Here is a 24,506-nt window from a genome sequence, read left to right as displayed (position 1 = left end):
AGAAATTTTCATCATGTCTTCAAACTGCATGAACTTATCCCCCTGGCGTATAGTTCTCCCATGCTCTTTGGGCATTTCTTGGTCAATGAACGCACATATGCTTCGTCCTTGACCGTCCTTACTAGGGCTAAAATGACTACTTCTACCTGGACATGTGGGATCTCCAAGCATGCTTTGTTAAATCGACCGATGAATGACCTAAGGGATTCTCATGGTTCATGATCAAGATTAATCAGGTCAAGACTAGTCTTTGCCATCCTCATTGCAACGAAGAAGTGCAGTATAAGTTTCTAAGACATATCTCCAAAATTGGTCACACTATGTCTTGGCAATTGATTGAATCAAGTCCTTGCTGGTCCAAAAAGGGTCGATGGGAAGATCTTACACACTATCAGGTCATTTGTCCCCCGACACTCCATCATTGATTTCAAGCCGTGGATGTGATCACAGGGACCGGTCAGACCTTCATACTTCTCCAATTTTGGAACCACAAGGTGACAGGGCATTTCAGCTTCTAGAACTTCAGAAGCTAAGGGAGTTAGTTTACTGTCTCACACTTTCTCCATCGGTTACACCCCTTGTATGGCTACATTCTTCTTGTTCATTTCTTCCAAGTGCCGACCTACATCCTTATTGTAGGTGGTTCTGGTCCCCCTTCTAGTGCTTTCTCCAACAGTACGATCTGGGTTCCCCAAATGAAAAAATTAAACTTATACACTTGTTCGATCGAACGACTAAAATTATCTCCCTAACCTCAAAATCAACACTGATAAGGCTTGACTTTTCTCCTCCACCACTGGCCTCCATGGCCCTTCCCTCAGTCGCATCCTTGACAAACAAACCAAATAAACCAAACCAACTGCTCAAACAACAATGAAACCAACAAGATTAAAGAAATGTAACAAAAATCCTTAAAGCAAACTGATGATGTCTGAAATAGATTCGCCCTAACAGACAAATCAGTTAAGTTGGACCGAGCTAGAATAACTGAATTCCTTCCTTCTTGGTGAGTGTTTGCTTCCTTCCTTCCTACATAGATAGTAAACGTAAGCTACGATAGGGCCCCGAGGGTGTACTCGGGAGGACCTTTCTGACGCTAAAGTCAGTACAATACTAAACTTGGGAGGATGACTCGTTGTTCAGAGCTCTGCCTTTGCTTAGTAAGTGAATTTGAGTGTAGGAGTTGGACTCTTTTCCTGAAGGTGGAGTTGCCCTTTTTATATGCGTTTGAGCAGTTTGAGTTGTAGTAGGAGTCAAACTCTCTCTCACTGGTTTTTCAAAGAGTTTTTCCAATGGTAAATCTCATTCGTATCCCTCTCCAAAGGGGAGTAGGACTCTACTGAGAGTTGGTGTCCTCTTCGAACTCTTCATTGTTGGATCTGACCTTGGCATTGTTACGTCAAACCTTGCCATGGGGCTGGATGGATCGGTCTACCTTGGTAAGAGGAGGTGCACTAGGAAGGTCGGTCTTGACCTTCCTACCATGTGGTGTGGACTACCACTTCAGTGAGCGACCAAAGTAGGGACTTCGGTCATACCTATAGTTTGGCACTTAGATCATACCGAAGTGGTACTTCACTTGCTGACTAGTCTTGGCTTAGTTGTCACTTACGTGCCACGTGTTCCACTTCTATTGGTAGTGTCATTTTGGTAATATCATAAACAAAACCCCATACTCGAGGGATCTAAAATTTTAATCACACAGGAAAATAAAATCTAAAAATCCACTCTCTAGAAATCAAACCATAATCAGTGACAAACTCACAACCCCAAAACGCCACTCCTGTCGCAACAAACGGCATATCCAAGTTGTGTTACCACGACATATCTGAATTTTGTCGCAATTAAAAAGCTAAGCTTGAAAAGATTAGTGGCCCTAAAGTGGTTGCTCCTCAAGTACAGAAGACCAAGGTGTTCATCCGAACAAAAGTCCAAAGGATGGCAAGCAATCCCAAAACCGAAGGGACACTCTGCTTTGGATTGCACATGATGGGACAAAGTTGAAGATGATGAGGATCAAGTTGAAATCTTTGGTACAAAGTGAACAAGAAAGCGACGGCGAAGAGACGGAGACTACGAAGGTGAAGAGACGCCGACAATGACAGTGAAGAGACGCCCAGTCTCAATCAGTGACGACGAAGCCTGTTTTTACCGAAGAGAGGCTCAGGCAAATAGATGCTTAATTTTATATTAAAGAAACCTAGTATTTGATTTGTTGTCTTTTAGTTTTTTATTGAAGTTTTTCGGGTCACCAATGTTTAACGTCGTCATGCCAATGGGGCTATATTAAATGGTGTAATAACGGTTAACGTGACACGTCAGATGGTTGACTGCCCTAAATCCCCCAAATTTGTCCGAGTGGCCCAAGTGTAGCAACAGAAGTTTTTGAGTGACTGAGTTGGAATATTTGATCTTTCGGTGACCAAAATAAAATATTAGGTATCTTTCAGTGATCAAAAGTTTACTTATTACTTGTTATACATTTTTCAAGTTTGGTGGACATACCTTGGTTCACCCTTTTAGGTGTATATTTATCCTTATGTAATGAAAGTTTACAAATACAACGCTTAGCAAATACATAAAAGAAAATACATGGACATTACATTCCCTAACACACGATATCTTTTAAGTAAAGTGACATGATGCTTCCCTACGAACTTCATACTGTCAATGAGGCCAGCTCAACACGATCATCATCATTGGGTTTATCTTCCAATGGTACAGAAGCTTTGTTATCATCATTGGGTTTATCTTCCATTGGTACAAAAACTTTATAACGATATCCACGAGCACAAACCAGGTAATAGATGAAATTCAAGAACCCCATCCCAGCCAAAAGGAAGTAGAAATAGTCTAATCTACCTTGATTAAGATCATTTGCTAACCAATTGGGTTTGGTAGTTCGATGCACAATCGAGATCATGAAGCTGCTAAGGTAGCTTGCACCAGCCGCAGAGCAGAAAAAAACCGAGTTGCCAATGCTTCTCGTGTGCTCTGGGAACTCATTATTGTAAAATTCAAGTTGTCCAATAACATAGAACGCCTCGCAGAAGCCCAGAAGGATAAGTTGCGGAGACAACCAAAAGACTGACAATGGTGAAATCCCAAGGGGCTGAGGATGCGAATTCGCGGAAGCTCTTCGAGCCCTCTCAACCAATCCTGCAGCAACCATCGATAGAATTGAGAATATCAAGCCAATTCCCATCCTCGTCATAAGTGTGATTCCACCTTCTTGTTTGGTGCGTTTTCTAAGGAACGGAACAATGACTCGGTCGTAGAATGGGAGCCATAGCCCAAGTGCGATCATTGATATCACAATAATTGATCCTGCTGGGACTTGAAAATTGCGTCCGAGGTGTCTGTCCATCACTAAGGCTTGTGATATGGTAAATGTAGTTTGTTGTGCTATTGAGATGAGGCCAATAATACCTGTAGACCATATTGGGATTATTCTCACAAGGCATTTCACTTCTTCCACTTGTTGGATGCTGCATAGCCTCCATGGATTTGCGCAAGAACCATCCAGATTCAGGTCGTTTTCCTCTATTATGGCGGCCTTGCTTAAGAACCTAGGAAAACGAAATCAAAATCAACAATTAAGCTACTACAAAGAAGCTAGACTCGGATAAAAGGAGTCGAATAATAAAGCATTTTACATGGAATTATGGAAAGGACTTCTATTGTGATATATAGAAGAGTAGGTATATATACCTGAACTGGTTGGTAAGAGGGAGCTTGAACAATATAGTTTTCTTCAATGGAGGATCGAAAAAGGTCTCATCCGCCTTTCCATCTACCGAAACCCTAAGCCGGCGCTTACGATAAGCAGCAACGAGCACCTTAGCAATACTAGAAAATATAGTTCCCTCTGGTTGTTGGTGGACATAAATTCTTTTCCCAGCAAAGAAAATGATAATGGAGCAGAGCATTAGAATGGTAGGTAGTCCAAAGCCCAATACCCAACTAATGTTGGTCTGGATATAAACCACCAGAGTTAAGATAAATAGTTGTATCACAATTAATGTTGCATAATACCAGTTATAAAAACTGGCAATCCCTATTCTTCCTTGTTCAGTTGTTGGATCAAATTGATCAACACCAAATGGGATGCTACAAGGCCTGATTCCTCCGGATCCGATAGAAAGCAAGCCCAGGCCCATTAACAAGATACCCATATTAAGTTTGTTTGGGCGTTTGCATTGCCCAAGTAATTGCTGTTGTAGGTTGCATGATGGAGGATGCAGGTGCGATTCCCACGCCGTCAACGTCATCGTTATTTGTCCCTATATCGACCAAAAAAGATCATCATTATAAAATTTCAAGATTAGATCGATGTTTATATTATAATAATGATAATATATATGAAATCTTCATTACTGAAGTCTAGGGTACGTAAAATACTACTCCATTTTTACTCATTCTATTACTAAATAAATTAAGATTTAGTGACATTTTTTATTGGATAATCCTCAAAAGAATCAATACAGAAAACCAGGGTGCAAATATGGTGTGACCTAGTGTTGAAGAGTCTTGTGTTTCTTCTCATCAAGGTTCAAATTCTATTATAGGCAGCCTGCACAGATTTTTATCAGATTGCCCGGTCTGCGTGATTTGTATATATGCTATTGTGTAGACCCAATAATTTAACTAGTGCACGCCTAAAGTATAATGGTTGCAGGTTCCATCGTTACAAAAAAAATTCAATTCCGAAAAAGAAAATTCTTCTCCAAAAGCTTAAGTTAGTAATTATTTAACTATTGGGATAGGGGTCTCCTATTGATTAATTTTTTTTTTTTTAATTTTTTTATGGCATGGGAACCTCAGTTGTTGCACTTTGGGTGTACTGGGTAAATCTATGAATTCATTCAATGACCTACAAATCATGTGAGTCAGGTAAGCACATGATATTTTCATGTACGGGCACATAGGATCTAGTGCATCATATTGATTAAGTATGTGAATATTAAACCATTCAAAGTATCCGAATGGACTGACCTAAAACATAGAACCATCTTCATTATATCTATCTTCAAATCCATTAGTGGAAATGTCGTGAGGCGATCGACCAAATACCCAGCTTATGACCCAGAAGGACAAGTTATGCTTCTCCTATTGTTGTTGAACCTTTTAGTCAGATCTCTAGAAAAAGAGGGAAAGAAATAAGTAGGTGGCCGGCTATGCAAGGTTAGCTAGTTGGTCCTGCAGTCTAAGGTGCTAAAATCTCTCTAATTAGATTTTTATTATGTGTTTAAATGCCTAAGAAACAGGAGACCTTTTAATGTATTGTCTCTCACATTAGGCATATCTTTTCACTTGGTATCTATCATCTTCGTATTTTTAAGGCATCTATCATCTTCAAAAGGTCGAACTCTTAATTTAAATTATTTTCATCGGATGCATGGGCCCCCTACAATATTACAAGATAATCATTACAATATTAACATAATGCAAGTTTTATTCCTTAACATAAAAAAGGTGAGAGGACGTACAAGAAGTGCGGCGAAAGATGCAAAAGCGATGGTCTTGAATTTGCCTAGAAAAGCATCAGAAATGAGAGCTCCGAGTACAGGTGCAAAATTAGTAACGCCAGACCAGATGTTGATCAAATTTGCCGCGGAGGCTACATCCATGTGAAACACCTTTAGGAAGTACACCATTAAGTTTGCCAACATACCAAAAGTGGCCAGTCTTTCGCAGCTCTCGTTTCCTGTAATATAATCTATCCATCGTTACAAAACTGGACGATTGTCGATCCGAAAGCTAGAATGAAAGAAGAAAAGTCTGTGTGTGAGAGAGAGAGAGAGAGAGAGAGACGGAGAAGACCTAAAATGAACGGCATGGCTTTCCATCCTCCAGGCTTCTTGTGAGTTGTCAAATCTTGTGGTGGTTTTCTTCTTTCTTGTTTCTGGAAGAATTTTGGCCACCATGAGCTTATTCGCTTCTTGCTTTGTCCAACAACTTCCATTTTTTGTACTCACCCTAATTGCAAATTCATGTCATCTGAAGTGTTCATATATACAAATGCAAGACAGAGGCTCATATCATTGTAATTGCCACAAGTAAAAAACAAAAATCTACTTCATTTAAATAAGGAATAAGTTTTTTGCTTGGGTCAACTAAGGGGATGAGGGACCTGCAATATCAAGTTGTAATAAGAAATTTTATAAATAAACCTACAAATTTAAGCCAGATCTCTCACTAAGACACTGTGTGTGTATATATATATATATGGCTATTGTCAATAATTATTCTAGGACACAATATTTAAAGAATTACTTGTTGGAAAAAATTTACCGTACAAGTACCAAAATATGAAGAATCAACCTTGAGTCCCCCAGCTGGCTATAGCAATATTAATTTCAAGCCAAGTCAATCACCCTTAATCACATGCTATATACTTATGTTTATGAATTCAAAGACATTTACCCTCCTAAGCATGAGCTTTGACATGTTTTGAAGAACTTATATATTGATGCCCTTATAAATGTGTAAATATTGGAGTCTAGCAAAAAATATAATCTGCTGCAGGATATTGTGAGAACTTTAATATTTAGGCTCCGTTTGTTTTCGGAAAAAAATCAAATTCTAAGAAAAAAAATTCTTTAGATATTTTTCTTGACATATTTGAAAAAATATATATGTTGAAAAAATGAATATCTGTCATGCGAGGATTTGTGAGTTCTCCAAAAACTTGATTTTCCTTTAAAAAAAAGGAAGAAGAGAACTTTAATATTCATATATAAAAAGTTGTTATCACCATATAATTTGAGTACAAGACATCATGTGTGATTCCATACAGGGTCGGAGCCAGAGATCTGAAGAGACCAAATTAATATATAAATAAGTATATTTAAGATTAAATTTATCAATATAATATATTATTTTTCAAGGGCTGATTTGCATTATTTGTAAAAGAAAAAAAATTATAGGAGAGGAAAAGTATATTTTGAGTCGGACTAATTTTGTATGAAAAAAACATTTTAAGAAGGGCTTACTATAAAGTAAAACTTAAATTAAATTAAGTTAGAAGGGGTCATATTTTTATGGAATACTAAACCTATAAAATAGAATATAATTACTATTTTAAGTTGGTCATGGCCCCACTGTCAACCTACAGTCTGAATTGAAACTTGATGGATTTCTTATTAGTATTTTAAGTTGGGTAGGTAGGTTAGTAGGTGGTAATCACACGCTCCTGTTGAACGACGGATACATATCAGTTTCGGGCTCCATGGAGTAGCTGTTCACTTCGACAGTGTCACGTCCCATGCATGTCAAACCAGTAGATGATTAATTTGTTAAATTTTGAGTACAAAATCTAGACCATGCACGTCAAACTTGTTGTGGTACAAGTGGATCCCATGTGTTGGAGTCAACAAGGAGGAAACTAATTTTTCCTTCCCTCATGTCGTTCCCAATAAAATTGTTGTGTGTGCACACTTTTGTATTTATGCCCCATTAAAACTCCACTCATGCTCTTTTGTTAGGACATGGATGAGTATAAAGTGTGTTTTATTGGTCCAATATTGGAATGGATGTGTACAATGGTACAAATTTATTGTCCCCATGTTCAGCCAAGCAAGGAGACATGAGAAATTTTTGGCCCCCCTATTGGCTCCAACACATGGGTCCCACTTAACCGACACTAATAACTATACCAAAAATTAATATTGAGTCTCACCTCTATTACATCAAAAATCAAGCCAGCAAATTTACATCATTGTACTAATACATTTTGTTGGCCCTAGCAAATTTACACCAATGGGGTTGTTTAATTTTACATCTCTTTTTTGCCGTTGATATAAACAGGCACGTGCAGGGGCGAAACCAGGTCATCATATGAGGGTGTCGCAGGGCGGACAAATGATTTTATGTGGTGTTCTAGAGAACTAGGACCCCTTAAGATTGTAAATGAACTCTTAATTTAACGAGAGTTTACTCTTTAGCAATGCATGGATGAAGTGGTATTCACAACCTTCCTGTTCTACAATTTCATATTATCATAATGGTCGTGATCATTATTTTTGTGACCTTTGCTTGTGATTAAGACTACAAGGCCGGCATTTATAAAATAGTTGTAAGAGCACCTGCATCAGATTATCTCCACAAATTCCCTAAAATACAGACAAAATGTCACTTTTCCTTATTTTACAGTTTCTCTATCCAACCAACACTGCATCAGATTACCTATCATATTCTCTATTGTATTAAAATAATATTTATTTCTCTTTCCTTTATTTATTATATTCATATAAATTACTTCTATTTAAAATAATAAATTAATTACATTTAAAACAATATATTAATTAAAATAATAAATTAATGTTATTAAAAATTGGAGAAAAAAATTGAGGAGAGAGAAAGAAATGAGTGAGGAGAGAGAGAGAGAGAAAGGGGTTGAGGAGAGAGAGAGGAGTGAGGAGAGAGAAATAAATGAGTGAGCAGAGAGAGAAGAGAGATAAAGGAGTGAGGAGAGGAGAGAGAAAAAGATGAGTGAGGAGAGAGAAAGAAGAGAGAGAAAGAGGAGAGAGAAAGAGGAGAGAGAAAGAAAGGAGTGAGGAGAGAGGGAAAAAGTGAGGAGAGGAGAGAGAAAGAGATGAGTGAGGAGAGAGAAAGAAGAGAGAGAGAGAGGAGAGAGAAAGAAAGGAGTGAGGAGAGAGAGAGGGATTGAGGAGAGAGAGAGGAGAGAGAAAGAGAGGAGTGAGGAGAGAGAGGAGGGAAAAAATGAGGAGAGAGGAGAGAGTAAAGTAATAAAAAATATTATTTTATGTTTAGGGAAGTGAATAGTGGTTCTCTAGATGTAGGGAATCACTGTTCATTTTCTATAAAATAAGGAACCTCTAGGTAATCTGATGCAGAGCTCTATTTTGACAAATTCTCTATAATCTTTTCATATTTTACAGACAGATCCATGTATAGGTAATCTGATGTGGATGCTCTAATTAACACATCAAAGCCGGCCCCTTAACCTAAGGTGGTTAGACAAGTGCAGGCACCATCTTTTTTTTTCTCTATTTTTTTATGTAAGTTTTTTTTTCCCTCAGAGACCATACATCGAGAGGTAAATTGTGTTCACAAATTCCAAATAGGAATAATCTTTTACAAAATCGTCACATGAAACACAAATCACATAATGTTTGGTCTCTAACCGTGTACCCTAACTAGATTCAAACGAGAATTTATTCTAAGCATGTATCACAATAGATTCAAGTATACACACTATCACAAAGTATAAACAAGTATATAATTTACACACTTACAAAAGATAAATATACGAGTTTAGGTTTAGTCGTATAGTAACTAGAATAAGATGAATTTCAATATCCAAAGATAACATCAATAGATATCATGGCCATAATATATATTTGTATGAATAGTCACTAAAGATAATATCAATAGATGTCTGACCAAACATCAAATAAGTGTGTGGAGCGAAGTTATCCTTGTTGCATGATTGAACATCTTCCTTATTTGATGGTGTTTGTCTACTAGCTCACATCTACAAGCCACTCTCCAACTTGACATTTCGCTTTCCTGAAAACAGTACTAAAAACCTGACTGACACCAAATGAGTGTACAAACTTACCTCAAGTGCAAGGTAGTCAGTAAGTAATATATTCAGTGAGACCATATCGAATCCACAAGGAAACAAATGCAAATTTGGTGGATGAATAAAAACAACTAACTAAAGAGTACGCAAAGAATAATGAATAATATGAGGAAACGCAAAAGGACCGAATGTCTCGGTAGCATGGAAAGAGTTTGTAACCAACTAAAAAAAGTTCTATGAAAACAAGTATTTAAAAACTCGAGCCTCTAATTCTTTCTAGTGGATGATCAAAAAATCTCACATTCAATGTAAGCTTGCAAGCACACACAATCATGCACAATGAAATTGTGTGATATCACCAATCATGCAAGTGCAATGGGAAATTGGCCATAAAGACTCAATTCATATATGGAAGTCATTGGGCTTATTGATCTATGATGAAAGTTTAGAGGTAGTCACCTAATCTTATGTATTAATGTTCCTAGCACAGTTTGGCTTTGTTAACACCCTAGTTCCACACTCAAAGGCCAATTTAACATAACCTTACGATATTCATTCCATAAATTCTACAATAACCAATAATCAACTCACACAATCGATGACTATGCAATTAACTTAAGCAATTAGAAAAATGATGCATTTTCAAGATGAGCTCAAGCTTTTGAGTACGATGTGCTTTCGTCTATTGTCAAATAAACCTATATATTTGGCGTATGTAATGTGGACTCACCCCTAGTCTAAAATTCCGAACAAGTATGTGGATATCAACAAGAGAAGGAACAAGGATCAAACCATTGGACGAGACTGGGTTTGGTTTTTTTTTCTTTTGTCTTCACAATTTTTTGTGTTAGTTTATATATGATGGCCAGTTTATCTATTTAATATCCATGAATCAACCAATACATGCTTAATAATACCGAATACCATGGAACCTTTCTTTAGCTCACTTGAATTTTTAGTTCTTTGCCAAGAACTTCTTTGCAATATTGATTTTTTTGTTTCTTCTTCTCTGAGTTGGTGATTAAAATTTTAGAATATTGATATGTAGTTTGATGGGCATGTGTAAGCATCAATCAATGTTAATTGTTGGTTATACTTTTCGTGAACCTAACAATTAGGAAAAGCAGCAAAATATAGGTATACCATTTATGGAATCAACTCATGTTTCTTTGTTTTGAAAAAAGTTGGAGAGGTAGCATATAGGATAGCCTTTCATCCGTCTCTTTCGGGATTTCACAATGTGTTTCGCGTGTCTACAAATGAATGGTAGAATTGAAACAGTTCCAACTACAGACAAATTTATCATACGAGGAACAACCAAATAGGATCGTTGACCATGAGAAGCAAGTGTTAAGGAGTCTACTGTAGAGGGCAGAATCTACAATCAAAGGTTTACATCGTTGAGCCACCAGCAACCTGTATTCTGGACAGAGAAAACAGGATGAGAACGTTGCACCGGCGTGGTACCTACCAAAGACACTCCGACGCTTAAATTAGAATGATCCTCAAAAGCCCTTTGTGAACAATGCTCAAATATTAACGTAATGAATATATAAATAGGCTAGAATGTCATTTCGAGATGGGGATTCAGGTGGTATTCCAAGTAGAATATCCTCTAAGGAATGGTCGCTCTCCAGGAAATAAGGTTGAAACTTGGTCAGAATTTTGATCCCCCTTCTCTTGCTCCCCTCCTCTTCTTTATATCCCTCTGTTCTTGCCAGGTTACCATTTTTTTCCTCTACCCAACCTTCTCTCCCACTACTCTCTGACCCTTTTGACGCCACTCTATGATGGGACACGTCCCACGGAGTGACTCTAGGTGTCAGAAGCTAGACCTGTTGTGTCAATGGATAGGTAGAAGATATCTTCTTATGTCAAAGTCAAATCATTCAGATTGCTTCCTGCCATACTCCAAGTACACAAATGTGAGTTTATAAAGCATGAAGTGAGAGAATTAGAGAGTGAGACTACAATAACCTCGGGTCGAAAAGAAGGAGGCTCCTTTCTAGGTCTTGATATTCTTTCAGGTCTTCGACCGTCGAAGACACGTGTCTTCTACAGAGTTGTCGTGGTCGAACCCGAACTGGGCCTCTACCGTTGTTGGGTCTGTGCTATTTTTTGTCATTACATCTACTACACCATATGTGAAGTAGTAGTGGAGGAACTATATTGAAGGAGATGCAACATGAGAATTAAAGAAAGAGGTGAAAGGAAAACAAGCTTTTTGCTAGTCGCAAGGTTAGAGGACTAAACTTTTTTTAAGGGGAGATAACGAAAGGACCTAACCCTTGAAAGTATAGTAACTATAAGCCCATTGATCAATAGACCCACACATTTTAAAATTTAGGTCTTCACTATAAAAAACAAAAGAGAGGAGGCAAGAAGAGGGGCGACATAGGTAGTGTGTAGGTGCTCTTGGTGTGAGGGAATTGATCTTAGGTTTAATCTCGTCTTTGTTAAAGCAAAAGGGTAAATAGATGGGTCCCTTATTTTAAAAAATAAAGTTTTGGGCTTAACAAATACTACAAGGGATTCACTATTTACGTCGAAATAAACGGCGATCTTGTTTTGTCGCAATTAACACTACAATAGTGATGTCAATTATGGCGCTTGTGAATGAGAAATAAGTGCCGTTTATATGACTAACATTAAGTGGCAAATAAAAAATGTTGCGACAAATATATATACATTCAACGACGAGATTTCTTGTTGCCATAAATATATACAATATTATGTGGCGAGTATATATTTCTGAAAATGTCATTTAAGTACCTATTTGATAAATGTTGGATACATAGGCTCAACTAAAATTCTTTTTCCATATAAGTATCTATTTTCCACATAATCTCATATTTGCCTTTTTGCTTCAATAGGTATAGATCTAAGAAATACCCTAAATCTAAGACATCTCCCCTCCATCTCCACCATTGCCGTTGTCCATCTTTATCTCCACCACGACCACCATCACACCTCTACCATCATCTCCATCATATCTTCTTATTCTTCTTCTTCTTTGTTTTCATCTTCTTAGATCTAAGATGTAATATTAGATTTGAGATACTAATCTTAGTTCTGAGATTGTAAACTTAGATATGAAATTGTAATATGCAAGTTGAGCAATGCAATCGCAGTCATCTTTATCTATAATGACACTATAACACCAAAAAGTGTCTATGAGCTGTCAAAGTTATAATGTTACTATTTTTAACCTGTAATATTATACAATCACATATTTTAACTTATTTTGTTAATCTGCATATGTTATGTAACTATAATATTATACAATTATTAATAATCTGTAACATTATACAATCAAATATTTTAACTTATTTTGTTAATCTACATATGCTATGTAACTATAATATTATACAATTAAGATATTAGTATTTATATGACGTATGACTAGTGACATGGTATTTACAGAAAAACCAACTAGTAGGATTGCAAAATGTCACGTTGTTGGAATCACGCAAAATTTTATCGGGTGACTAGTTTCGACGTGGTGATTAAGGCCCCAACCAATTTTTACCAAATTCCACCATTTAGTGCCTTAGATGGGCTTTTAATGCTAATGTTACTTTTTCAAACAGTAACATCATCATGTTATTGTTTTGAAAAAAATTAATATTAGACTAATATTTACATACATTATAATGTTAATATATTGACATTGTATTTTTTAAGGTCATTTAATCAAATAAGAAATATGGCAAGGGTATTGTTTATTAATCAAAGTAAGGAAGAATAGAAACAACATATCTAAAGTTTTTTAAGCTTTAAATTGTGAAAAAAATGGATCTAAAGAGAGAGGAGAAGAAATCACTTGAGCAAATATTTTTCAGATCCAATAGAAACGAAAAAAAAGAAGGAAGAAGAAGAATAAGAAAGGAGGAGACGAAGAAGAAAGAAGGAGGAAGAAAGAAAGAAAGAAAGAGACGAAAGATATTGGAGGAAGAAGAAAGAGATTTGTGAGAGAAAGAATGTTAGGGGGTAGAAAAGTAATTGGACATTCAATGGGTATTTTTATGTCTATATGTTTTTTTGTTGGACCTAAATGTCCAAAAGTACTAAAGTGTGTACTGGCTTGGTATTGTCCCTATATATTTCAACGGTGAGACTTCTTATTGCCATAAATATATACGACATTATGTGACGAGAGTTGTCGCCATTCAAATCAGAAGTGCCTTCTCAAATCAAAGGTGTCGAAATTAGGGTTTCGAAACTCGAGTTCTCAAACATTTGATTTGGGATCGATTTAGGTGTTGGTGGGATCTCAGCCTCCATTCGGCAAGTAATTTTTTCGATGGCCTTCCCCTCTTTTGGATTGGAGTTTTTGTTTTTCCTTTTTAGGGTGATTGCATGCTAATGTTGAGTCTATATATATGTTAATGTTAATTATTCGATTATGGTGCAAAGACAGTGTATGAAGCACTAGCCCTAAGATAGTCTTTGCTTCATTCATCTTCACCTTATAGAGAAGAGACTGCTTGTCGATTGTTAAATGCTAGCAGCAAAAGGAGTGTTTATGCACATTTATCTTCACCACCGCAGAGGTGCCTCATGTGCCTCCATGATTTAGTTTCTCATTGTTTTTGGAGTTTTATTTGTTGGTTTTGTGGTTCTTTTATGCTTAGTAGAATTGTTAATTGTCTATGGTATCTGCTGTTGGAAATAACAACTAGCAGATTGCATGTATAAAAGTTGCAGTTACAATTATATATATGTATCAAGTAATCAACAGATGTAATAAACCGAGCACAATAACATATATATTATGAGCAGCTATATCAACATGCATGAACTCAGTAACATAAGTTGATCAACAACATCACATATGAGTACAAAACAACTGCTATAATTAAAAAACCAAACCGAAAAAATGAAGCAGTTGGACAGGAGATGAGGGAGCCAGGTACGCCTTAGCAAATCTCCTTAAAAAGAATTTGTCCCAGCCAATTGGTGCGTTTGCTTTCTGGACAGTCTCTTCCCAAGATACAACACTCCACACCACAAGTAAGCGGCATAACAATACCGGTGGACTTGATCGAACCGAATAAGAACAACACTCTCGGACAGAAAGAAGAACACAGACGCAAGGGAGAAAGAAGGATGATTTGTTTCTGGTGTCTTATAGACTTGCTGCCAAGTTTCTCCTTATATTGGAGAGCTCAACAACTACCAGCCCAAAAAAAAAAAGTGATCCACATTGATTTTTGGGTCTGATTCTCTCAACTGCCTTGACCAGGTAGTGGGGCACAGATATTGCGGGCCAGACTCAATAAATTTGAAAAGGTTATATGTCTACATTCAATGTATTTGGATTACTAATGGGCCAAAAAATTTAAAAAATTTTGTGCAAAAAGTTAGGACACATTGGGCCTACGAAAGCCCAAGTCCACGCATGAGCCCGCCTGCCTTGCCAGGCCTGACCGATCGGTTGGCCCGGCTTGGTGGGTGGGTGCATGCGTGTGTGTTTTCAATCCAAGCTCATAGTGGAGAGACTCTCCCTCCTACAAAAGCTTGGGTGCCCTTGGGCCCAATGCCTTCATACAAACATTAGGCTTATAAACACAACATCCACATTGTATTTCTCCAATGTGGATTCTCATACACACACTTATTGCACTTTGTTCTTCATGATTAACATGGTTATTTTGAAGTCAATTTCCATTCAACCAAAAAATGGTTTTGGACCATATTAAACTCCAAACTCTTCTCTTCATATTGAAGATTAAGACCCATCATTTATTATTCAATGACTCATTAATTAGTCATGAAATTTAGGTCAAACTATGATTGACCACCATTTTTCCAACATCTGCTTCATTCAGTTGCTTTCTTCTTTGCTATAGAATTAATGTTTTAGAAGCTATGGCTATAGTTTTGTTGTTGGTGTTTAAGTTGGCTAGGAAATTAGGTATGAGCACCACAACATTGTTTTTGTTTTTTTTTCTTCATATTATGAATTTCTTCTATTGTTGGAAATTATGGATATGATGCCTTGGATTGAAGAAATGCTCTTAAAGAAGATAGTCTCTATTATGATTTATTTTTGCATTTGTTGGACTCATGCATATACTAATACCTATGTCCTATATCTTGGGGCATGAATCCTATTATTATACATCGGTTCTCTTTCTTGATCATTTGTTATAGAATTTCACTTGAATTTTATTCAAACGACCTTTATGTTGGTAATTTTATTTGATTGTATCATATCAAGATGAATTCATGTATTTTTCACATGGAATCCTATATTATGATTTTTTGAGAGAACTATACATATGTAATTTTTATTTTTTGACTAGTGTTTGGTCTTGTAATACGGACGATATCCTTCATGAAACAATCATGTGGCAGTGTAGTGTCAATCAGACACAACCCACGCTAGATAGTGATAGTGTAATGGAACTAACCCCAAAAGAGGGTTTACACGTGTACTTGGTGAAATATCAGGTTTATGATTTCAGACCTAGAGGTTTTGTCAACACTATCAAAAAGGCTGCTCAAGAGAGTGTGGAACATCTGATCCAAGAAAATTGAGACATGACAAGAAGGATGAGTCAATTAGAGGAAATCTTTGACGCTCGTGTGGATGCACGTGTTCAATCAACAATGGAGGCATTTATGAAAAAATTTCAACAAGGTTCTCAAACCTCGACCTCTACGGTAGGAACATGATTATGTGAGGTTAATGTTTTTGGTATTTTAGTGAACATGATGTATGTAAGGTTTATGTTTTTAAACTGTGAGGAAGATACTTCTCATGTTGTATAAAGATATAACTTTACTAGCTATATGTTGATTATGCTTTATTTGACTTCTTCGTTATATGCTTGATTTGTGAAATTCTGATGACAATATTACAGGAGCAATGGAAAATACATATATAGTATTATATATTGAGCAATAATGCAAAAAATATAATTACATTTGCGGCGACAAAGGTTGTCGTAAAATATTTAACATGTCGCCATATAAACTAAAAATATTACCATATTGGGCTAACATTTTACGGCTAAATGTTTACCGTATTGGGCTAACGTAAAAATGTATGGTGGCATATGTCGCCGTATATAACTAACCTATTACGGTGACTTAAATTGTCCTATATAACTGACCTATTATGACGACAATCATGTTTCTATGTATAAATATCATTTTTCATTCCAAAAACAGTAGTGCACGTTAGCCCAACTTTTAGGAGCCCAACTCAACCCAAGTCTAGAAATACATGTTAGCTTTAGAAAAAATTATATATTTGGAATCATCGTATAAAACTCTTTCCAACAAGATCCATTGTTGATAGATTTTACCTAGTCGTTCTTAATTCCATTGTTTTCAAAAACAATGTAATTAAAAATGACCAGTAATGGAATTTCAAAACAATGAATTTTGGACTAAAAATAATGGATTATGAATTGTGCTTTAAAAAACAATAAATTTTGAACCAAAAATAATGGATTTTGGATTGTGTTTTTAAAAAATAGTGCATTCTGGACTGTGTTTTTGAAAAACAATGAATTCTAAACTTTTTTTTTTTTTTTTTAAAATGAATTCTTGACTGTGCTATCAAAAAATAATGATATCTAGACTAAAAAAAAAGGATTTTGTATTGTGTTTTCAATAATAATGGATTCTGGATTAAAAATAGTGGATTCTAAGCTAAAAACAATGGATTATGGACTATTATTACATAAAAATAATGAATTATGGGATAAAACAATGGAATTGAAGTTTGAACTCTAAACTATTATGTTTTATGCATTCATGAATAAATTCAATTGTTTTTGAAAATAATGTAATAATAGTATAAAGTATGAAATTTGATTTTTCTCATATCAAATTTGATTGAAATGATATATTAGAACACATTTGTAATTGGTTAAAACAATGTGATTGAAGTTTCAACTCTGAACCAGAGTGTTTTATCCATTCATGAAGTAATTCAATTGTTTTTGAAAACAATGGAATACCAGTATAGACTATGGAATTGACCTTTATGAGATCCAATTTCATTGAAATGAGATATTAAAACATATTTGTAGCGGGTTAAAATAATTGAATTGAGGTTTAAACTTTGAACCAGAGTGCTCTATCCATTCATGAAGTAATTCAATTGTTTTCAAAAACAAAGGAATAGCAGTATAGGCAGTAGTATGTACCTGGTTCATTTCATCCCATGTTCTTAAATCGTCGGCCAATTTCAAATTAATGTACACCTAAATTTAAAATGTTCAAGTAAGTTATAGTTTTGATTTCATGAAAACAATCAAGTTGCAGAAGCGACCACACTTGTTGAGCTATATAACAGTTTAAGCGAAGAAATCAAACAAGCTACAATTAAACCACAAAAAACAAAGAAAGTTAAGTACCAAAGCAAACAAATATAGAATAAGCTGAAAAAACATTTCTAATTCTTGACACAAGGATGCCTAGAGTCATGACAATCATAAACGTATCTCTTCATTTGATCGAAAGATTTCCCAACTACGACTTAAGAGCATGCACATCAGATTACCTAAATATGGATTTGTCTGTAAAATAGGGAAAGACTGTAGAGAATTTGTCAAAATAGAGTTCTGCATCAGATTGCCTAGAAGTTCTCTATTTTACAGAACATGAACAGTGATTCCCTATATCTAGAGAATCATTATTCATTTCCCTAAATATAAAATAATATTTTTTATTACTTTACTATCTCTCCTCATTTTTTCCCTCATCTCTCTCCTCAATCCTCTCTCTTTCTCTCTCCTCAATCATCTTTCTCTCTCCTCACTTTTTCTCGCTTTCTCTCCTCCATCTCTCCTCACTCATCTCTTTCTCTGTCCTCTCTCTCTCCTCACTCCTCTCTTTCGCTATCCTCTCTCTCCCCTCACTCCTTAATTTTTTTCTCTCTCCTCACCTTTTTTCTCTCCTCATCTCTCTCCGGCTACATCTCTTCTTTCTAGATCATGAAATTAAACAAAAAAAAATAATTAAACTTCTCCAATTTTTAATAACATTAATTTATTATTTTAAATAACATTAATTGATTAATATTAAATATAATTAATCAATTGTTTTAAATGGAATTAATTTATTATTTTAAATATAAGTAATTTATATGAATAGAATAAACAAAGGAAAGAGAAATAAATATTATTTTAATGCAATAGAGAATATGATAGGTAATGTGATACAGTGTTGATTGGATAGAGAATCTATAAAATAGGGAAAAGTGACATTTCGTCTGTATTTTAAAGAATCTGTTAAGGAAAACTGATGCATGTGCTCTAATGCAACTCAGAAACTTCCATTTATTAACTAGAACATACTAACTCTAAATTTCAACTGAGAAAAACGAAGTTTGCCAAAAATTTCGAAAATCGCATATATTTATTTTCAATCAAAGCAAACCCTAGACTACTTCATTTGGTTACATCATAACCACAATTTCATAACAAAGAAGCCTAAAATTGAATAAGAAAATCCAATTATAGCGACTATTCATATTTTCCAATCAAATCAAAGCAAATCAGAGAGACTTGAGAGTGGTCGCATTTCATGAGGTCCAAGAAGATTTGGGTAGCGAGTCGAAGCTCCGAATCAGAGTATCAGACCACCAATTTGATGGCCCTAAGGAGGCAGGGGTCGACATCTTGGGCCGTGGTGTTGGTGTCCTTGTCAATCGAAGTCCTGACCTTCCCTCTCTCATCATCTTCCATTTCTAAATAGAACATGTCGAAACGCCATGGTAGCTCTCTCTTACCAAGAAGCACTTTAGTTGGGTGGGTCAGCGACTCTGATCATTGGTAAGATGTTCGACCTTGTGTTCCAGTAGTGGTGAAGAGCTGGGAAGAGAGAGGGAGGGGGAGGGTAAATATAAGGGGTCCGTTTGGTAGAGTGGTTGGATTGATTTTCAATGCTAATGGAAAAGCTGTGGAAAAAAAACTGAGCTAAAGGTGTGGAATATGTTGTGATGTGTTTGGAGAGTTAAAAGCTGACGCTAGCGGAAATGCTGTTGAATTAAATTATTATAATATTAGATTTTACGATCAATTTATTAAATTTAATATTAGATTTAATCTAATTTTATTAAAATTTATTTTAAGCATAATTAAGTTTATTAGTAAAATAATTAATTTTATTAAATATTAAATTTATGATTTTATAATAATTTTTGTCATTAGTTTAATCTTACATTTAATTTAATAAATATGATTTATTGCTAAAATTAATGTCAAGTATAAATTTTAAATATTGTAACTATTTTAATAATTAATTTTTATGTAAAATTAATTAAGATAATGTGTTAAGTTAATAATACTTAAAATAAAATAATTACATAAGTGGGCCCTCTCTCTCTCTTATGCGCCCTTAATTGCCCAGCACAAGTGGGGCCCTCTCTTTTGTCCTGTTGTTAAAGGCAACTCCTATCAGTGGCCCCAACATAAAATAAATTTGTTTAAAAACAAAGGAAGGGGGAGCTTATGAAATGCGGTCGGATCCTCTGACATATAGCCAGCGAATCTGCTGTCATCAGGGGTTGTTTGGTACAACGGCATCGAAAAACGGGTTCATTAGCGGAAGATAAGAATTAATTTTTAGGGTTTATGAGAGAGGATAGTGTGCGTTTTTTTATTATTGTCGTGTAGGATGATGATTCACCATGCTACATAAATTTGGGTGGTTGTTGGACTATCATAGGCTTGGGCTCCATGTCATTTTTCGTTTCAAAAATATTGTCATGATTCATTTTCTTTTATATTTTGCCGAATATGGTATTAATTTAGAAAACATAGTTATCCAAAAGTCGACGCTTTAGGGAGTAACATATACTCCATGCTACACGAAGGTAAGAAGTTCCATTTATTTAATTGCACTGGAGGAGGATCGCTTCCTAAAAACAAAAGAAAATTTGCACCAATACAATTCACTCGTCTTCATCACTTCATACAATATGTGAGTTCAAGCTTTGGCTGTGCTCTGCTCAACATCATGCTGAGGTTCATCTTCCACTTGTTTAATGGTTTTGTACCGATAACTCCGGGCACAGATTAGGTAATAGATGAAATTCACAGCACCCAACCCAGCGACAAGGAAGTAGAAACGGTCTAATCTGCCTGAATTTAGATCATTCGTTAACCAATTGGGGTGACTAGTTGTTCCGGTGGTATTATGCACGATCGTGATCATCAAGCTGCTGAGGTAATTAGCACCAGCAGCGGAGCATGAGAAAAGAGAGTTAGCAATACTCCTCATATGCTCAGGGAACTCTGTGTTGTACAATTCAATTTGTCCAATAAGATTGAATGCCTCAGATAAGCCTAGAAGGACAAGTTGTGGAGATAACCAAAATACTGACATTGGCGATCGAGGGTGCGAATTGGCAGAAGATCTTCTCGCCCTCTCCACCCATCCGGCGGCTACCATTGACAGAATCGATAATATCATCCCAATTCCTATCCTCTGGAGAAGTGTGATTCCGCCTTCGATTTTGGTGCGTTTTCTAAGGAATGGAACTACAATTCTATCGTAGAAAGGGAGCCAAACCACTATTGGGATCATTGATATGACGATGATTGATCCTGTCGGGACTTCAAAGTGGGGTCCGAGGTGTCTATCCATTATCAAAGCCTGTGATATGGTGAATGTGTTTTGTTGTGCCATGGAAATGAAGCTAATAATGCCTGCAGACCATATTGGTACTATTTTTAATATGCATTTGAGCTCTTCTACTTGTTGGATGCTACATTGTCTCCATGGATTTGCACAAGAACCATCTGGTTTCAGGTCGTTGTTCTCTATTAAGGCAGCCTTGTTCAAGAACCTAATAGAGCGTCAAAGAAACATGACCTCGTTAATAATTATTGTTGGGTGTTAGGAATTGAAGTCGATGCAGTAAAACATCAAGCAAGGTCTGCTGAACATTTATACCTGTACTGGTTGGTAAGACGGAGCTTCAAGAAAGTAGTTTTCTTCAATGGAGGATCATAGAAATTAGCATCAATCTCTCCGTCCATAGGAAGCAAAACTTGACGCTTATGATAGGCAGAAACCAACACTCTAGCAATGCCCGAGAACAGACTGCCTTCGGGCGGTCGATGGACATATATTCTCGTCCCAACAAACAATAGAACGATAGAGCATGCCATGAGAATGGTAGGTATACCAAAACCAAAGACCCAGCTAACGTTGTCCTGGATATAAACCACAAGAGTTAATGTAATTAAGGTTACCACCGTAGATGAGAGGTAGTACAAGTTAAAAAAGCTGGCAATCCCTTTCTTCCCTCGTTCTGTCGTTGGATCGAATTGATCAACACCAAATGGAATGCTACATGGTCTTATTCCTCCTGCTCCGATGGCCATGAAGCCGAGTGCGAGGATCAAGACACCAAATTGAAGATTGTTTGGGCCTTTGCAATGATGACCATGTGGTAGTTGTAGTACGTTGCATGCTGGAGGATGCAATTGCGGTAACCATGCCGTTAACGTCAACGTTATAAATCCCTAACATTGATGATTTCATTATTAACTCTGATGATTTCATTCTTGTAAGTTAATGATCGTTAGACATGAGCATGCTTTTAAGCTAAGTTTGAGAGGAGGGTTTGCGGTGGTTAGAAAATCAACTATTTGGTAGGGTTCGCTACATTTTTGTTGAAAACCGCGAACTCTTCCCTTCTTAGCAACCGCGAACCCTCTTCTCAAGGTTAGCCTTAAGAGCATAGTGATGTTGTTGTGCAATTAGGTACGTACCAAAAGAGATGCGAACGATGCAAAAGCAATGGTCTTGAATTTTCCGATTAAGGCATCGGAAATGAAAGCACCAAACAAAGGCGCGAAATTTGTGATACCAGTCCAGATGTTGATTAGGGTTGCTGCTGGTGCTTGATTCATGTGAAACACCGTTAACAAATACACCATGAAGTTTGCTAACATACCATAAGAGGCAAACCTTTCAAGTGTCTCATTTCCTGCATAGATAGTAAACTGATTAAACTGATGCAAGTATCCCAAGATTTATACAAATATAAAATAAAATAGAGAATGAGACCTAAGATGAAAGGCATGGCTTTCCATCCTCCAGGCTTTTTTGGAGTTGATAAATCTTTTGATGGGTCTGTTTTTTCTGACTTGCGATGAAAGAATTTTGTGGAGAAATATAACCACAATGAGCTCTGCTTCATCCCTTTTTCCCCAATTTCCATTGTTTGTAATATTTGAAGAGGTCTGTGGAAATTCTACTTAAGCTTCTACTCCAAATCTTGTTGGGTATGGCATATAGAGGTGTATAAATAGTGTTGGGTGGTGATGATTATTGGTAGGGAATAGAGACTCCAAAGATGAAATAAAGGTGTGGTTCGCAAAAGTGAAAAGGATGGTGTGCTAATAAAGTGGCACACAAATTAGACAGCATCTATTACATATTTCCTTTTCTGCTGAGGTCACTGTGGGGAAAACCCACTAATTAATTGTGCCCTTCACTATATTCTATATGTAATCATGTCATAGGAGAAGTGCACCCAGCTCTCCAACACTTCTTTGTATACATAAACATATCATATCGCATTATCTTAGGAAAAAATTGCTATAACCTACATATGTCTTGGGAATAGGTTGAGAATACAAAATTGCTGGTTAAAGAGTATCTTCCTAAGATTTTTTTAAGAAATTTATATATTATCGAGTGAGAAAAGCAGAAAATATAAGACAAACACCGAAATTAGAGTACTTCTATCGGACATAATGAAAATAGCACATCGTTAGCATGCATTATGGTTTGAAATTAGAAATACATCCTACAATGCATTATTTTAGCTTATAAAGCACGCCCCAATACAATTCAGGATGTATTCCTAGTTAATGAAATTTCTTATATATTCTAGAAATGTGTTCTTCTCTCTCCAAATTTTCTTGCTTGACCCTAATTAAATTCTATGTCTTTCCTGGAAGGCAACCTTAAACCAACAGTTTATGTTTTTTTAAAGATATTGTTATGTAAACTCCATATGGGGTGAATTTCTATAGTTATTCAACAAAATAGTATTATTGTATTTACATTAATATGAATTATCTCTCTACATGGATAATCATGAAAAATATCACATATCACGTTACTATTATATTTTATTGACCAAACAACTCAATAAGATTATCTATTAATTCGATCGATTCTCACAATTTGATTACTTATAATTGCCATCCTAGCTATTAGGCTATTACCATCGAATGCAACCAACCAACTCCTTTGATATTCAAGATGGGGCCAACACATTCTGCTGGAAGGACGAGGTCCATACGTATACATCAATGGCAGTTACCATTTGAGGATTTTCTTTGTTTTTTTAAGGATTTTCTTATTAATAAGACCTAAAATATGTGTTGGGTCGTACTGCTAGTTCTAAAGTGGATCATCTTTTGGGTGGGTTCTCTTTTATGAAATAATAATAATAATCATAAAAAACAATCACAACTAACATTTGAGGAAATTCTCAGTAATATTGGACGACTGTTAGGACATGCCGTTAGGCATACAGTCTCAGAATCAAATCTCATTTACAGATCAGACTCGTGATAAGTCTGAAATATGTCGGGTCGCATATCTAGAATGGATGGTCCCTTAATTGAGTGGATTATCGTTTGAAAAAATAATAATAGTCGTGGCCAACATTTGGTGCATGTTCGACGAGGCCATTAAGTTGGGCCATATTAAAGTTGACCATATATTGTGGAAGTGCAAAAAGAGGTGTGAGTGCTTGGTTGTGGAGCCCTCTTACCTAAAATGTAGTCATTGCTCGCAATCATACAAGGATTTTGATTGTTTGGTGAGTGTCCGTCAGTCCACTCCACTCCACCATTCTATATGGATATTGGTTAAGGCCACGTGGTTGACATCAATTTCAGTGGATACTTCCAAACTCGTTTCTAAATATTCTAGTACAGCTAATCACCGCAAGCATCCCTAAATG

The 24,506-nt window shown here is 36.1% G+C and overlaps 2 protein-coding genes across 2 annotated transcripts; both read right to left on the bottom strand.

Moving 5' to 3' along the window:
* Nucleotides 1–2,469: 2,469 nt before the first annotated feature.
* LOC119999814 (protein NRT1/ PTR FAMILY 2.13-like) lies at nt 2,470–6,106 on the bottom strand. Its single transcript, XM_038847571.1, has 4 exons — nt 5,824–6,106; nt 5,490–5,707; nt 3,712–4,283; nt 2,470–3,569 (listed from the first exon to the last, which is right to left on the bottom strand). Exons 1-4 carry the CDS (start codon nt 5,963–5,965, stop codon nt 2,660–2,662), a joined length of 1,842 nt encoding a protein of 613 aa, XP_038703499.1. The 5' UTR covers nt 5,966–6,106; the 3' UTR covers nt 2,470–2,659.
* Nucleotides 6,107–20,378: 14,272 nt separating this feature from the next.
* LOC119999751 (protein NRT1/ PTR FAMILY 2.13-like) lies at nt 20,379–22,875 on the bottom strand. Its single transcript, XM_038847482.1, has 4 exons — nt 22,592–22,875; nt 22,294–22,511; nt 21,470–22,044; nt 20,379–21,362 (listed from the first exon to the last, which is right to left on the bottom strand). Exons 1-4 carry the CDS (start codon nt 22,743–22,745, stop codon nt 20,501–20,503), a joined length of 1,809 nt encoding a protein of 602 aa, XP_038703410.1. The 5' UTR covers nt 22,746–22,875; the 3' UTR covers nt 20,379–20,500.
* Nucleotides 22,876–24,506: the final 1,631 nt, after the last annotated feature.

This window comes from Tripterygium wilfordii, chromosome 6, assembly GCF_013401445.1.
Source record: "Tripterygium wilfordii isolate XIE 37 chromosome 6, ASM1340144v1, whole genome shotgun sequence".
In the NCBI taxonomy this organism is placed as follows: domain Eukaryota; kingdom Viridiplantae; phylum Streptophyta; class Magnoliopsida; order Celastrales; family Celastraceae; genus Tripterygium; species Tripterygium wilfordii.
Note: the sequence above shows the minus strand (reverse complement) of the source record. Positions and strands in the feature narration are given on the sequence as shown.